Source organism: Silurus meridionalis, chromosome 6 (assembly GCF_014805685.1).
Source record: "Silurus meridionalis isolate SWU-2019-XX chromosome 6, ASM1480568v1, whole genome shotgun sequence".
NCBI lineage: Eukaryota > Metazoa > Chordata > Actinopteri > Siluriformes > Siluridae > Silurus > Silurus meridionalis.
In genome coordinates this window covers 16325220-16338263 of record NC_060889.1, presented here as the reverse complement: position 1 = coordinate 16338263, position 13044 = coordinate 16325220, and the positions used below count along the sequence as shown (strand labels likewise).

The following is a 13044-nucleotide window of genomic DNA, read 5'->3' as shown; positions in this document are numbered from 1 at the left end:
TTTTGGTTCAGTCTGAGATGCCTCTTTTTATATCAGATTTTCTTCTCTCCTAATCTGTCCCGGTCTCCCACGCATGCGGCGCTTAAGTGACGGTGCTATGACCAAGCATAGTTCTGTGAGCAGTTCACATATTGCTTCCAGTGACTTTGATTTATTTGCTTTGAAAACAGGAGGCAGGCTAATAAAACAGAATGAAATTATTTGTTTATCAGATGTAATGTACTTTCTGAAACACTGCGACTCAATCCCCTTCACACACAAATATTTCTGCTTGTGATTAGCTGGCGTGTCAAATTAGTTAACCTCATGTGCTTTTGATGTGTGTGTGTGTGTGTGTGTGTGTGTGTGTGTGTGTGTGTGTGTGTGTGTGTGTGTGAGAGAGAGAGAGAGAGCGAGTGAGAAAGCCAGAGATAGTCTGTTAGAGATAAGACGTATCTCTTATGAAAACCTATAATCATTCAGAGCCTTTTATAAAGCCACAGCAAAAGGGTTTTGGTTGTAAAGCTCTTGAGTAATATCACCAAAGTTTTATTACCTTTCCAATCCACCATGTGTGCGGCTGTAGACATGCATAATACAATCGAGAGCAGGGCTTACCATGACAGCTTACTTAAATTTTCTGTGTTTGTCATGGGGTGCAGGAGCTTATTTAGGAGAGCGAAAAAAAAAAAAAAAAACATTGCCTATTATCAGTGGCATGAATTGTATCTTGGCACACAACAATGGCTCGGGTGGAACTCAATAAAAGAGTTAAAGCAAGGACGATTTCAAAGACAGCCTGTCCGATAACAAAAGGGCTCACCTGATAATGAACGTCTCATAAGCGCTGCCTCGCCTCCGAGGCAAAGGCGCAGGGAGGAAGTGGAGATAGAGGCGAAAGCGCCTGCTGCTTGCCAGCATCTTTTATGGCTAATTGAAGCGTTTGGAGTAAAAGTGCCAATGCCTTTAGAATTGAAGCAGGTTAATATATTGTGATCCTACAGTTAGCCCAGACTCGCAAAGATCCTTTTAAATCAGTCAAGGTTATTAAAAAGAAAAGGAAAAGCAATGTTTTCTTCGATTTTTTTTTATTCCTCCCACCCGGATTTACGACATCCTCACTGGGAGATGGATTGAAGTATATATAGTTACTCTGAGCAATTCTGTAGTCAAGATATCCTTTTAATTTAGCCTGTCATTTAAAACTCTCCAAATGAAAGCTGTTTGAAACCAGAGGTAGTGATGAACAACGAGAAATAGAATGACCGTTCAGCTTTTGCAACTTTATGGCATGATTCAACAGTTTTGCGCTGTTCGGTTTTTGATTACACCGTGTCCCCTGCTGTGACTTCTTAGACACAATATTACCTGCAAAGGATACTTTTGATCCAGCTGTGTCGCAATGCTAATTATGACGGATATTTTTCAGAAGTCCTGATAGTACACCTCTGTCAGCATTAAATTATGATCTCCCTTTTCTGTCTGTAAACACAGACACGTTTCATGTTACTCTTAGGCCTCAGAGTGCTGGGATTTGTCATATCTGAAGGAGAATAGGCCAAAGTATGGCCTAGATTTCCCAGATGAAGTTCTTAACATGAGAACATCTCTTTTATTAGCTTGACTGAATCACCATTTGAAAACTTTGAACCAAACCTAAACTAGAAACTAAGCAATATTTTATATAATCCTGAAGGTTTTATGATAGAATTAATATGCTCTGATCTATTTTTTTTTAATTCTGGCTTTTTTGGAATGAAATGCTGAATAATGGCATTGGAAAAAAGCATGTTTGCAAACAAAAATTTTCCTTAAAGCAGTTTTATCTCCAGACCTTAGAGGATCCATTGTATGTTTGATTATCTGTTAAATTTGTCATCGTTTTGTGAATTGAATAAGGATAAGGCCAGAGCGGTGCTATCTTCTCAGTGAAGCTGCACTTTGTATCGAAGACATGCCTGTCAGTGGTTCACCAAATTCTACTGCTATCAACTCCTGGGCTCATCAAAATAGGAGGAGACAAGTAAAATGTTTTGATTTCTCAGAAGCTCTTCCCATGAGGATGGTGTCACGCTTGCCCTGTAATCTATTCAGCTATGAATAAAAAGAGAATCAAATAGGGTGATGGTTGCACGCGGGATAGCTGCTGTTGGCGAGCGATGGTAATCCCATGGTGTACATAAAAAGATTTGTTCTTGTTGGGATGCATGCACTGTGACCTGTGGCAGTTGGGGTGTTTATCTTCCATGGTAGTTAAGTCCCATGGGTTTTTGCAAGTGGAACTTTCAGTGCCTGTCACAACTCCTCCTCCTCCCCTGGTGCAATCTCCTGTAGTGATTGCCTCCCATGTTACCATGACCACTACCCGAGGAAATTGCCTCAGCAGCACAGATTTGACGTAATTGGGCATTTTCATTTAGGAGTTTTTGGCAGTGGTCGCCCATATTGTCACTTTGCTAGCATTGCTTAAAAATATCACATTCATTTAGCATTAGTGGATTATCTCAAATTCGATGTATTGTTTAGCTCGAGTCAGCTCCCTACTGTGGAGACAGAGTTAAAGACTAATGCAACTTCACGTTTCTTTACAATATTTCCCCTCCCTCTCCTTTTCTTTCCCTGGGTAGTTGCTGTGTGTCAGCCCAGTTAATAGGTTTCTTTTGGGAGATTTTATTTTGGTCCAGTAAGCTGCATGCTTAATGTATGACTGACAGCACTGACTCATGTGGATAAGGCAATTTGTAGTTGAAAGAAATTTCGGTGCACACTTTTTATAACACTGTAGCAATAAAAAAGGCCTCTCCATATTATACTAACAACAGCAGAGTAGCGCCCCTCCCTTTTGTGGTCATGCGAGCACAAAAGCGAGGCAGAAATCGACTTTTCCAAACTAAACTGTTCTATTTTCTCTCTCTGTTCTTTTTCTTGCCCCTTTCCTTTGCCACTTTCTAAGAAGATAGATGAAGAAAATGAGGCCAACTTGCTGGCAGTGCTCACAGAAACCCTGGACAGTATCCCTGTGGACGAGGACGGATTGCCTTCGTTTGAAGCCCTGGCAGATGGGGACGTGACCAACGCCAGCGATCAGAGCTGTCCCTCCACCCCCGATGGCTCGCCACGCACCCCTGAGCCAGAGGAGCCCTCCTTGGTAAGGCTTCCTCTTTCCCTATGCTTCTGCTTGCTTCATAATCCCCTCCTACAACAAACCATGTCCATCCATCTCATTCTTTCTGCCTTTCGTTTGGCATACTCTGTGTTTCTCTCACTCCCCCCTGCCTGGCCTTTACATACACCAGATAAGGAGATGCTGCAGGACTGTGACCAAAAACGGATAGGAGCTCTGCAGGCAGCCCCTCTGGCAGGCTGTACTCCATGGCTGTGTTCAGAACTAAGCCATGCAGCACAAAAGAAATAGCAAATTAAAGTGGATCTGTGTTCCTGTTGTTAATCGCATTTTGTATATTATTTCAGAAAGCCTGCCATTATGGGCTGAGACACCATACTAAAGGTCATGTAAAGAGGAAAACTTTTGTTTGTATTACAAAATATTTCCAAGAGTTAAAGAAATAAACTAAAGACGTTTAATGGAGATATTTTGTGATACTGAGAATGTTCCAGTTAGCATACTTTGGGCTACCAGACCTAAGCTTGCAACATTTTCGTAGCTTATTTTAATTGGCCATATGTTTCATGTATGTCTCATGGTTGCTTACTACCATTGTCCACCACAGCAAATCTGTATTTAACAGATACTAAGGACTTCACTTACTAAGGTACTAGGGTACATTAGAATATTATGATGCATTGTATTATGACCAAACAAAAAAATAATTGTATCTGATGATCGACAAATACTTTAGAACAAAATATCTCAATGCCTTTCTTATTCATCTTACATGATTTTCATCATGTGGTACATCCGATTATTTTTCAAACCTTATTATTTTTGTTAATGCCTATTTCTTAACTGTTTCTTTGCTTTTTTTGCAGCTAAAGAAACTCCTTTTGGCTCCACCTAACTCTCAGCTCAGCTATAATCAATACCCAGTCACTAAGGCGCAGAACCATGCAGCCAACAACCACAGGATACGACCAACACCTGCTGTTAACAAGGTATCTGTATGCAACATTTGTTATCAATGTCCCGTTCTTATTAGTCTACTAGTGTTCCTATTTCCACATTATTCTCACCTCCTCTTCCTAGGTCCTATTTTGTTCACTCATTTTACTCTTAATCTATGCAAATGAACAGACTTGGGCAATATATTTTGAAGAAACTGAATGGGAGTAAATCTTTTTCACAATTTCAAACATGTTGGAATATACAATCTTTTTATTTTGACATATCATCTTTAGGTTAGTGCTTTATATTAAAACAAAATACGTCATGTGTAAATTATTGTATTATTGACCTTTGCTTGTTTTATCTCAGTCATCTGCATACATTACATGCTGCCCTCCCACATACATTCACACAGCTCACTTTGAGGGAGTTAATTTTCTTTAATGACTCTTCTGTTTCTGGAGCACATAGTGGACTCTCAGAGGACACTGTGCTGTTTTTTTGCTTCTACCACCAGCATGCACAACTCACAGGAGCTATTCCGAGACCTCGTAATTAAGATGATGGGCAATATACGCTCATGTTGCTGTGTGCAGAGTCATCAATGCACTGACTCCCGATTTCTTTTTCCTCCCCTCATGCTTTCTGTGTGCATCTCTCTCTTTAACTTGTATTCTTTAGACAGACAACCCCTGGAACAGCAAACAAAGAGGGGTCTGCCCCCAGCCAAACCGGCTGGTGAGACGCCCGTGCACTGAATTGCTCAAGTACCTCACTGCCAGCGATGATGCCTTCCAGACAAGACCCAGTGAAGCCAAGAGTACCTGGTCAGGCTGTGACAAGGACAGGGGCGGGCCTGGTACTGCTTCCTGCTCGTCGTCTTCCTCTCCATCTTCTTCATCCACTTCCTCCTTCTCCTCCTTGTCCTCCTGTTCCTCCTCTACCGCCTCAAAGAAGAAGCCCACCTCTGCCTCCCTGTCAACACAACAGCAGCAGCAGCAGCAGCAGCTGGCAGTGCAGGCGCAGAGAGGTGAGAGCCAGGCAGCTGGGGCGTATTGTGTGGCTGGTGAGGGGGCAGGGCAGTGGCAGCGGTGTACACATGGGGAGCAGTCCACCCCTGTTGTGCCATCCTGTGGAAGTGGCTGTAGCCACGCCTGCTCCAGTGAAGAGGGGAGGCCACTGCAGGGTGCGGACACAGGCAGCCTGGCTGCCGCCCGCTTCATTAGGTACATGCACTCTTACTCTCTCCCGCCTAGAGAGATGGGTCGCGCAGGCAGCTGTGGCCATTGTCTTGAGGCGGGCGGCTGGACTGGGGCCAGCCGTGCTGACAGACACATGACAATAACTATTAGGAAGAGGAGGCAAGAGCAAGAGCATCCTATGCTCAGCCAGCTGCTGACCTCCAAACCCAGACCAGCCCGTTATCGGGCCCACCTGCAAATGCCCAATGTGTCCCAGACAGACAAGAAAGATCCACCCAAAATACATCCTAGAGACAAAGGGTGGGATGGGCATAAAGTGAAAGATAGTCAGGAACATCAGGTCATAAACCCAAATCCAGACTTTCAGGAACCTAGACAATCTAATTCATTAGATCTTGAGCTTTCAACTCTGGTTGACTTGGACCTAGAAAGATTGTTATTAAAATTTGAGCATGATATAGAAGAGTCTAAAATTAAAGTGGGGCAAAATGGGGTGGATGTTCATGATGATGTCCTAGGCAGTCCCCTTTCATTTTTAGGGGACTTGCCAAGTCCACTTTTCCAAGACTCTTTAGTTCCAGAGCACACCCCTTCCACCATACAAGAGCAGAACCCACACAGACAGGCAGACTGCAGGCACCCCGATGACCAGGTTCCATCACCGTTAGGTAATCATTGCTGCATCCCTGCCCTCTGTCTCTCTTCTGCCTTTCCTCCTCTAACTGCTTCCCTGTTTGACTACAGACTAACCCTGATGCTAACAAACTAGGTTTTCCCTGAAATACAAAATATGCAGCCAGTTGCATAATTCATTCCAAAGGGCATTTTTGTAAATAGGTTAAAGGCAAAAGAAGTGTGATGATTTAGCATTGAACAAGAAAAGTATGCTCAATTTCTGTGCAGTCTTGGGCAAACATGGCTGCTTTGACATAGTTATCTAATTGAGAGACATTCCCCTAGCTGCAGTCGAAGACAGTCGCAGCCTCAGGCAACTGCACATGCTTTCTCGACTCTTCTTTCTTCTCCTGCTTTGGTTTAAAATGCATGCCAAATCTTACTCCATATTTGGGTTTCCAGCAATGGCATTTGTAATATATGTGTGCTATTTATTTTCCTTTTTTCTCATTTACTTTAATTTATTTACGTTTTGCTTTCTGTCATTCTGTGTTGTGGGCAATTATTTACATGGTTTGGATATGTGGACACATGCCATCATTTCATCTTGCCTCAAAAAAAAGAAAAAAATAACAAAAGTCAAAACAAATAATTAACAAAACTATCAAACAATGGGGTCAAGTTAGAAATTAGCTTTATTTTAAAAATTGACGGCTGAATTATAAATCTAGCTGCTTCGTATTGGGTTGGGAAAGCCACATCATCGCTGTTAATGATCAAAATCGAAATCTTATTTGTAGATGTGGACCTGATATCTTTTAGGCGCAATGTGACCTAGTTAATTAATTACCCATGCTCCTTTGTGTTCTACAGCCAAACCAACCACCTTGCCACTTCCTTTGACCCCAGAGTCTCCAAAGTAAGTGAGAGTTTTTCCACCATTCTTATAGACAAAATCTGAACTAAAACACCAAACAAAAAAAAAGGCAATTCTCAATGAGGCAAAAACGATTTCATTTTCATCTTTAAGATCACACAATCATTTAAAAGGCATCTGTCACTGGCATTATATCAGTTCCTTATTTTTGTGTTGCAGTGACCACAGGGGATCTCCATTTGAGAACAAGACCATTGAACGCACACTGAGTGTGGAGATCTCTGGAACCCCAGGTAGGCAAAGGAAATTTTTCCCATAATATCTTACAGCATCCTGTGGCAATTAATAGACAGTCTCTCATGCTTATATTTAGCCAAAGTGAAGCAAAACTGGTTTTTAATTCTTTTGTCATACAGTTTGGTTTACTGGCATCCCATATATTGTTGCAGTCTGGTAAATACATTAGAGACACTGCCACAATTTTCAGTATTGTGTCCAGTATTTATGGGATAAATGGGGTTAATGGATAGGGATTTTAGTATTCCTACTGGCATAATTTCTGTCCACTATTTATTTATTAATAAAGAGTGTTGGTGGGAGCTATAAGCGAAAAAGTAATTAAAGCCAAATTAAGTGAATGTCAGTTGAGGCTAAAACACAGGGCTTCAGCAGTTCTCTTCCTTTTCTCTCTCTTTTTTCTTCTCAGTGTAAATCATGCAGGTAATTATTCCAGTAGCCCCCATGCAGAGATTAATCATTGCTGGTCAATAAAAACAAAATGGCTGCCCTTTTCTTCTCCCAGTGTGTCAGAATGAATGGGCCATTTGATATTCATTTACCATGTACTACTGAGTAATGGCCGCTCAGTAATTTGCAGAGATTTGACCTACCCAGTGAAATTCAAGGTAACACTTTTGTGTTTGGTAGTTGACACAGACTGAGAGGTCCTGGATGGATTTTTCAGTAGGGTTTTGGGGAATTTATAGTTGTTATAGGTATAGGCTAGCTTGTATTTGATCTTGTAGAGAATCCAACTCTGGTCTTTTTCACATAATACAATTAAGCATACCAAGTTTATAGGTTACACTTTGGTTTCATAAAATTAGGTTTAGAAGTCACCAGGAGCTGCTGAGATTTGTCTTAGTTTATTTATGGGTGCACATGGGTGTTTTTCCTAGCCTAAAGTGAACTCCAAATCCATTTATCACCAAATAGAGATATACTACATACATTCTCACACTCAACTCCATCTTGTGCAACCCAGATTTGTGATTAGATATTAGATAAATGCAGTTATCAAGGCAAGAACTTCAATCCACTTAAAGATTAGTTCTGTCCTGTTGCACATTCCTAAGCCCTACTTTGAGCTCTCCGTGCTGAGATAATGTGAAGAATAATTGCTACATCAGCTGGATAATATTTAATATGTTCTAAGCATGTCTTGTAGAGTTGTTTTAGTCAAACTAAATCTCATTCTAGCCAGCAAAATATTGACTACCTGACATTCTGTAGCAGTGACTCTTCCAGCGTTTTAGGTAAACACCTGCAGAGTATGTCGAGTGTGGGTGTTTTAATACTGCTCCCTAATCCCCCCCTCTTTAATAGATTTGCTGTGGGCTGCTGGTGCTGTAATTATAGTAGCAATGGCACCCAGAACAGTCAGTATGTTGCTCCTTGCATGGCTTTTTTAGACTACTGTAAGGACCAGCTATGTAAGTTTTAAGTAATAATTTGTTTAAATGTGCATGTAGAAACATGTTACATCTATTACAGATTGAGTAGGATACATTTATTTTTAACTTATTTCAAAGGCAGAAAATAATAATAATAATAATTATTATTATTATTATTATTGTTATTATTATTATTATTATTTTGTCCTGATTGTGTTTTCTTCATGCATGAAAAGATCTTTAGGAATGAAAAGCATGTCTGTCTTTAAGTTGTAGTCTCAGATTTGCCTCAACAAATCCATAAAGCCATGCCATTAAAATAAGATTTTAAAGTAGTGTCAAATACAGAAGACTGAACAAATATTAAACACATATTCAGATCATTTTCAGACAGGAAAGTTGTAGAGTTGAGTTAAGAGGGAGTACAGAGAAGGTTCGGTTGTTTGTGCAAGTGCATTAACAATGTCATAAAATGGCACATCTCGGGATTTCTCATATAACTGCCATCTGGTGCCACATAAATCTGTTGGGACTGCCATGGGGGGGTGAGGTAGCAGATCCAAGGAGAATGATAATACATTCCCCAGGAGCCACTACTCTATGATTTCAGATTCAAAGCCATGCAGTTCATATAGATACGAGAATGAGACACCATCATTCAAGTTACTTGAGAACGTGGATATTTTAAGATTATTCTCAGTGAACTTGCATAATAAATTTCTATTAAATAGAAACCTTTCATTTACACATTGCTCTTTTTTGCAGTATGCACAATATGAACCATTTATTCAAAATCAAGAGTGTTTTTTGCACATTTGATGGGTCATCTATGGTTTAATTTATAAGTCAATATTTCATTAAAACAAGTGATGTGAAACTGTACTACACCATATGCCTGTCTTAAAAAATTAAATCCTTTATTTATTTTCTTGTGCACAGGTCTGACACCACCTACCACACCTCCTCATAAAGCCAGTCAAGAGAACCTTTTCAAAGTATCACTCAAAACCAAGCTGTCTTTAGCTTCTTCAGCCCTGACGAGCAAGAAGGCCAAGCTGAGCAATGGAAGCCCTAGCTCTCTTCCAGTCAGTAGCTCCAGCAGGAAGGCCCAGGAGAAGTCTGAGCTTTATGCCCAGCTGAGCAAGGCATCCTCTGCCCTGCCTCTGGGAAACTTAGAAGAGTGCCGGGGCAAGCGGCCTACGCCCCGTGTGTTTGGCGATCATGATTATTGCCAGGCCTCAAGCACAAAACGAGATAACGGCACATCAGCTGCCACAATCACCGGGCCTGTCGAAGGCCGGCATGTAGAACCTAAAGACTCAACCATGCCAGCCTTTTCTTATCTCACATCCTCTTTGTCTTCCACCAGTCCCTTATCTTCCTCTCTGGCAAGGCAGCTGCAGGATCTTTGCCCATTGGTTCAGGAGGCTTGTCCAGACAAGGAAGCTCAGGGGAAGAACCACAGTCCTGCACTGGGTGCCAAAACTTCTAAAGAGTGCATCGCTGCTGGCAGGAAGCTGCTGCGAGACCAGGAGATACGGGAAGAGCTCAATAAGCACTTTGGTAACCCCCAGCAAGCCTTTTTTAGTGAGACTGAGCAGGGTGAGTTCCAGCCACTAGATGAAAGTGACTCTGGGGATGAGAACTTTTACTCTTTTGAGGCCTACATGGACACAGGCCTGCCTGATTTTAAGGACCTAGAAGTGGGCCGTGAGCGTCTTCTTTGCTCTTGGGAAGGGACTCCACTGGAGATGCTCTTTGAAGGTTCGCCACCCTGTTCCCCATCAAGTAGCTTGCCTTCCCAGAGTTCGGTCTCACCACCCTCAACTCTGCTCTCTCCACGGCACTTCTACCACTCTGAGTCCGGATCCCGCTCTAGATCCCGCTCCAGGTCTTCCTCTCGCAACAGATACAGATCTCTCTCCAGGTCTCCTTATTCCCGTTCCCAGTCCCCAGAAAACTACTCCCCCTCTTGGTAAGCACCAGCAAGGATTATCAAAATCCCTAAAGTGGTCCTCATAGCATAGCATAGCATAGTACAAAGAATAGTTATTGCATTTTGGGAAAATCTCTTGTCTATGATTTCATAGGGTGAGCTTGAGTCTCAGTATTTTCAGTTATTCAGGTACATTGTTTTAGTACACACATCCTATAACCTTATTGAATTCATTTTTACATATTGAATAACCAATATATTGCAATGCTTGCATAAAATGACAAATGTATTATTATTATTTTTTTAAGGCTTCCATGAGGTTCTTATTCTAAAAAAATATATAAAATGGTACAATGACACAGGACTATGTACTGAGCTGTTACATTTTCACAAGCATTAGTAATATGCCCATTTATGGTTGATGAAATGTGTCCTTAAATCCAGGCCCACTTCTGCAATGTATTTGATTGAACTATTATAATCAATGACATGGAAGCAATTTTCAGTTCATGGCAGTATATTTTAAAAGCAATTTTCGATGAATTACCTATGAGAACTAAGCTATTGCTTTTGCATTTGTAATGTTTCTTGCTTGTCTGATTGCAGGTCATATCATTCTGTTGATAAGAGCACTTTCAAATCCAGGACTATCAGAAGTCCTCAGTCGGACTCTCGCTCTGGTCTTGGTCAGAGGCCCAGGTAAATCTCTCTCTCTCTCTCTCTCTCTCTCTCTCTCTCTCTCTCTCTCTCTCTCTCTCTCTATCTCTCTTTCTTTAAAGATTGTAATTTTTTGTTGCTAAGGGAGGCAGCCATTTGTGGATCAAAAAGTTCCACTTTTTTGACACAAAGCTCAAACTAAGCAGAAAGTAATGGCATGTGAAGATGTGCTGACAGAAGCAGCTGCTCAATTCTTGACATGTTCCCTCAAGAGTCCGTCCTATGAGAGCTGTAACCTTTCGCAATGTGAGAAGACATCTTATTAATGCATTTGTTTGTCTTCTTCTCTCAGGAAAAAAAATGGATCTTAGTCCTTTCTGATCTAGCTATATCCTGACACCACTCAAGGGATCTAATGCTATAACATATAAGTGCATGATTGCATTTGTGAAAGAAAATCATGTTTTTTTCTTCCTTTTTTAATGCAGGTATGACAGCTATGAAGAATACCAGCATGAACAGCTGAAGAGAGAGGAGTACCAGCGGGACTATGAGAAACGTGAGGTAGAGAGGTCTGAACAGAGGGAGAAACAACGAAAGAGAGCAATAGTAAGTGATCATGACATTTTATTAGTGTCATTTATTATTAGTAGTAGTAGTAATAGTAGTAGTTGTTGTTGTTGTAGTAACAGTAGTAACTGTAGAATTAACTAACCTTCAACCTTCTTCCAGTTTTTCTCATTCATGCATTGCTGTTTCTCCCTCCCTGCTTTGCCTACAGTCTGCTCCGAGCTCCATCTCCCTGCTGTCTCCCAGTAAGGGAGTTCATGCAAAGCTAGAATTCTGAATCATACAGACTACATGCATTTTCACGTTATCCCTGAGTTGTGTATTTTTTTAAATCTTTGCAAAGTCTCTGAATGGTGTCAGATGCTATTAATCTCACCACAGGCTAAATGTTATGAACTAGGCTCTTGTGTGTGTGTGTGTGTGTGTGTGTGTGTGTGTGTGTGTGTGTGTGTGTGTGTGTGTGTATGTGTGCATGGGTGTTAAATATAACCTTCTTAAACGCAATCATTTCTGTTTGAACAATTTGTTACATTTCTATCTTAGTTCGGCCCTTCACTGACAAATTCACACATCACGTGAGGCACATGTGGTATAGTCTCACCGTTTGCCTTTTCTCCTGCTTTAGTGGCAGAAAGGCAATTATGGGGAGCGTAAACCGAGCTGTCAGGAAAGATTTGGGGAAGGGGGAGCAAGGGATGTGAGAGATTTATACGAATCATCAGCCTCAAGGTGTCATCTTTAAAACCCTGCTGCATTTATCAGCTGTCAGCAACTAAACCACCAATTCAGCAAACACGTTTGTCTGATACACTAATGTGCTGGTGGGGAGGAGGGGCTGGAAATGGAAACCGGAAACAAATCTGGTTGAACTTCTTTGTCTAATTCAAAGTACAGTACAATGAAGTGCTAATGTCTACTATTACTATATGGACATTAACATGTGCATGTCTATGAATATGACATGAAAATAAAGGTGGTTTTACTTACACACACAAACACACACATACACACACACACACAAATGGCAGAATAACAGAATTATACACATACATGTTTTAGTTATTATTTTCATGCATTGTTTCATTTAAATTGTGCATAAAAGAGAATTAAAAAGTTAAAGTATACTTCTGTTTTTTTTTTTCTGCAACAAATTCTGTTAAAATTTAGTGTAACAATGAAAAAAACAGAATTATGGTCTGTATGAAGCAAAGAAGATTCACCTGTTTTTGTGGGTTTTTTTGCCATGATGGAGACCAGATTTAACAATGAAGTTCTAAAGCAGCATCTGGATTAAATGAACCAGTCATCATTATTCGCTAAACGATTCACAGCAACACTGTACATTTAGACTGATAGTCTATAATCTTCTAATGATGCATCTCTGGTCAATCCTTAGCTGCCGTGAACTGGAACATTCTACATCAGTGGGCCGTTGAAGGCTCCAACAAACTCGCACATCAGATAAGAAACAG

General features: G+C 40.9%; 1 protein-coding gene across 3 annotated transcripts in view; it reads left to right on the top strand.

The window, feature by feature from the left end:
- The window catches only part of ppargc1a (peroxisome proliferator-activated receptor gamma, coactivator 1 alpha), a 31858-nt gene that overhangs the window by 13806 nt on the left and 5008 nt on the right, over positions 1 to 13044 (top strand). For 2 of the 3 annotated variants that reach the window (XM_046851485.1, XM_046851484.1), the window contains exons 3-10: positions 2933 to 3127; positions 3970 to 4092; positions 4724 to 5072; positions 6733 to 6778; positions 6956 to 7029; positions 9349 to 10384; positions 10952 to 11044; positions 11491 to 11611. In XM_046851485.1, the coding sequence (XP_046707441.1) occupies positions 2933 to 3127; positions 3970 to 4092; positions 4724 to 5072; positions 6733 to 6778; positions 6956 to 7029; positions 9349 to 10384; positions 10952 to 11044; positions 11491 to 11611 (2037 nt within the window). Of the gene's footprint in view, positions 1 to 2932; positions 3128 to 3969; positions 4093 to 4723; positions 5913 to 6732; positions 6779 to 6955; positions 7030 to 9348; positions 10385 to 10951; positions 11045 to 11490; positions 11612 to 13044 lie in introns of all 3 variants that reach the window. The other variant, XM_046851483.1, reaches the window with a different exon arrangement.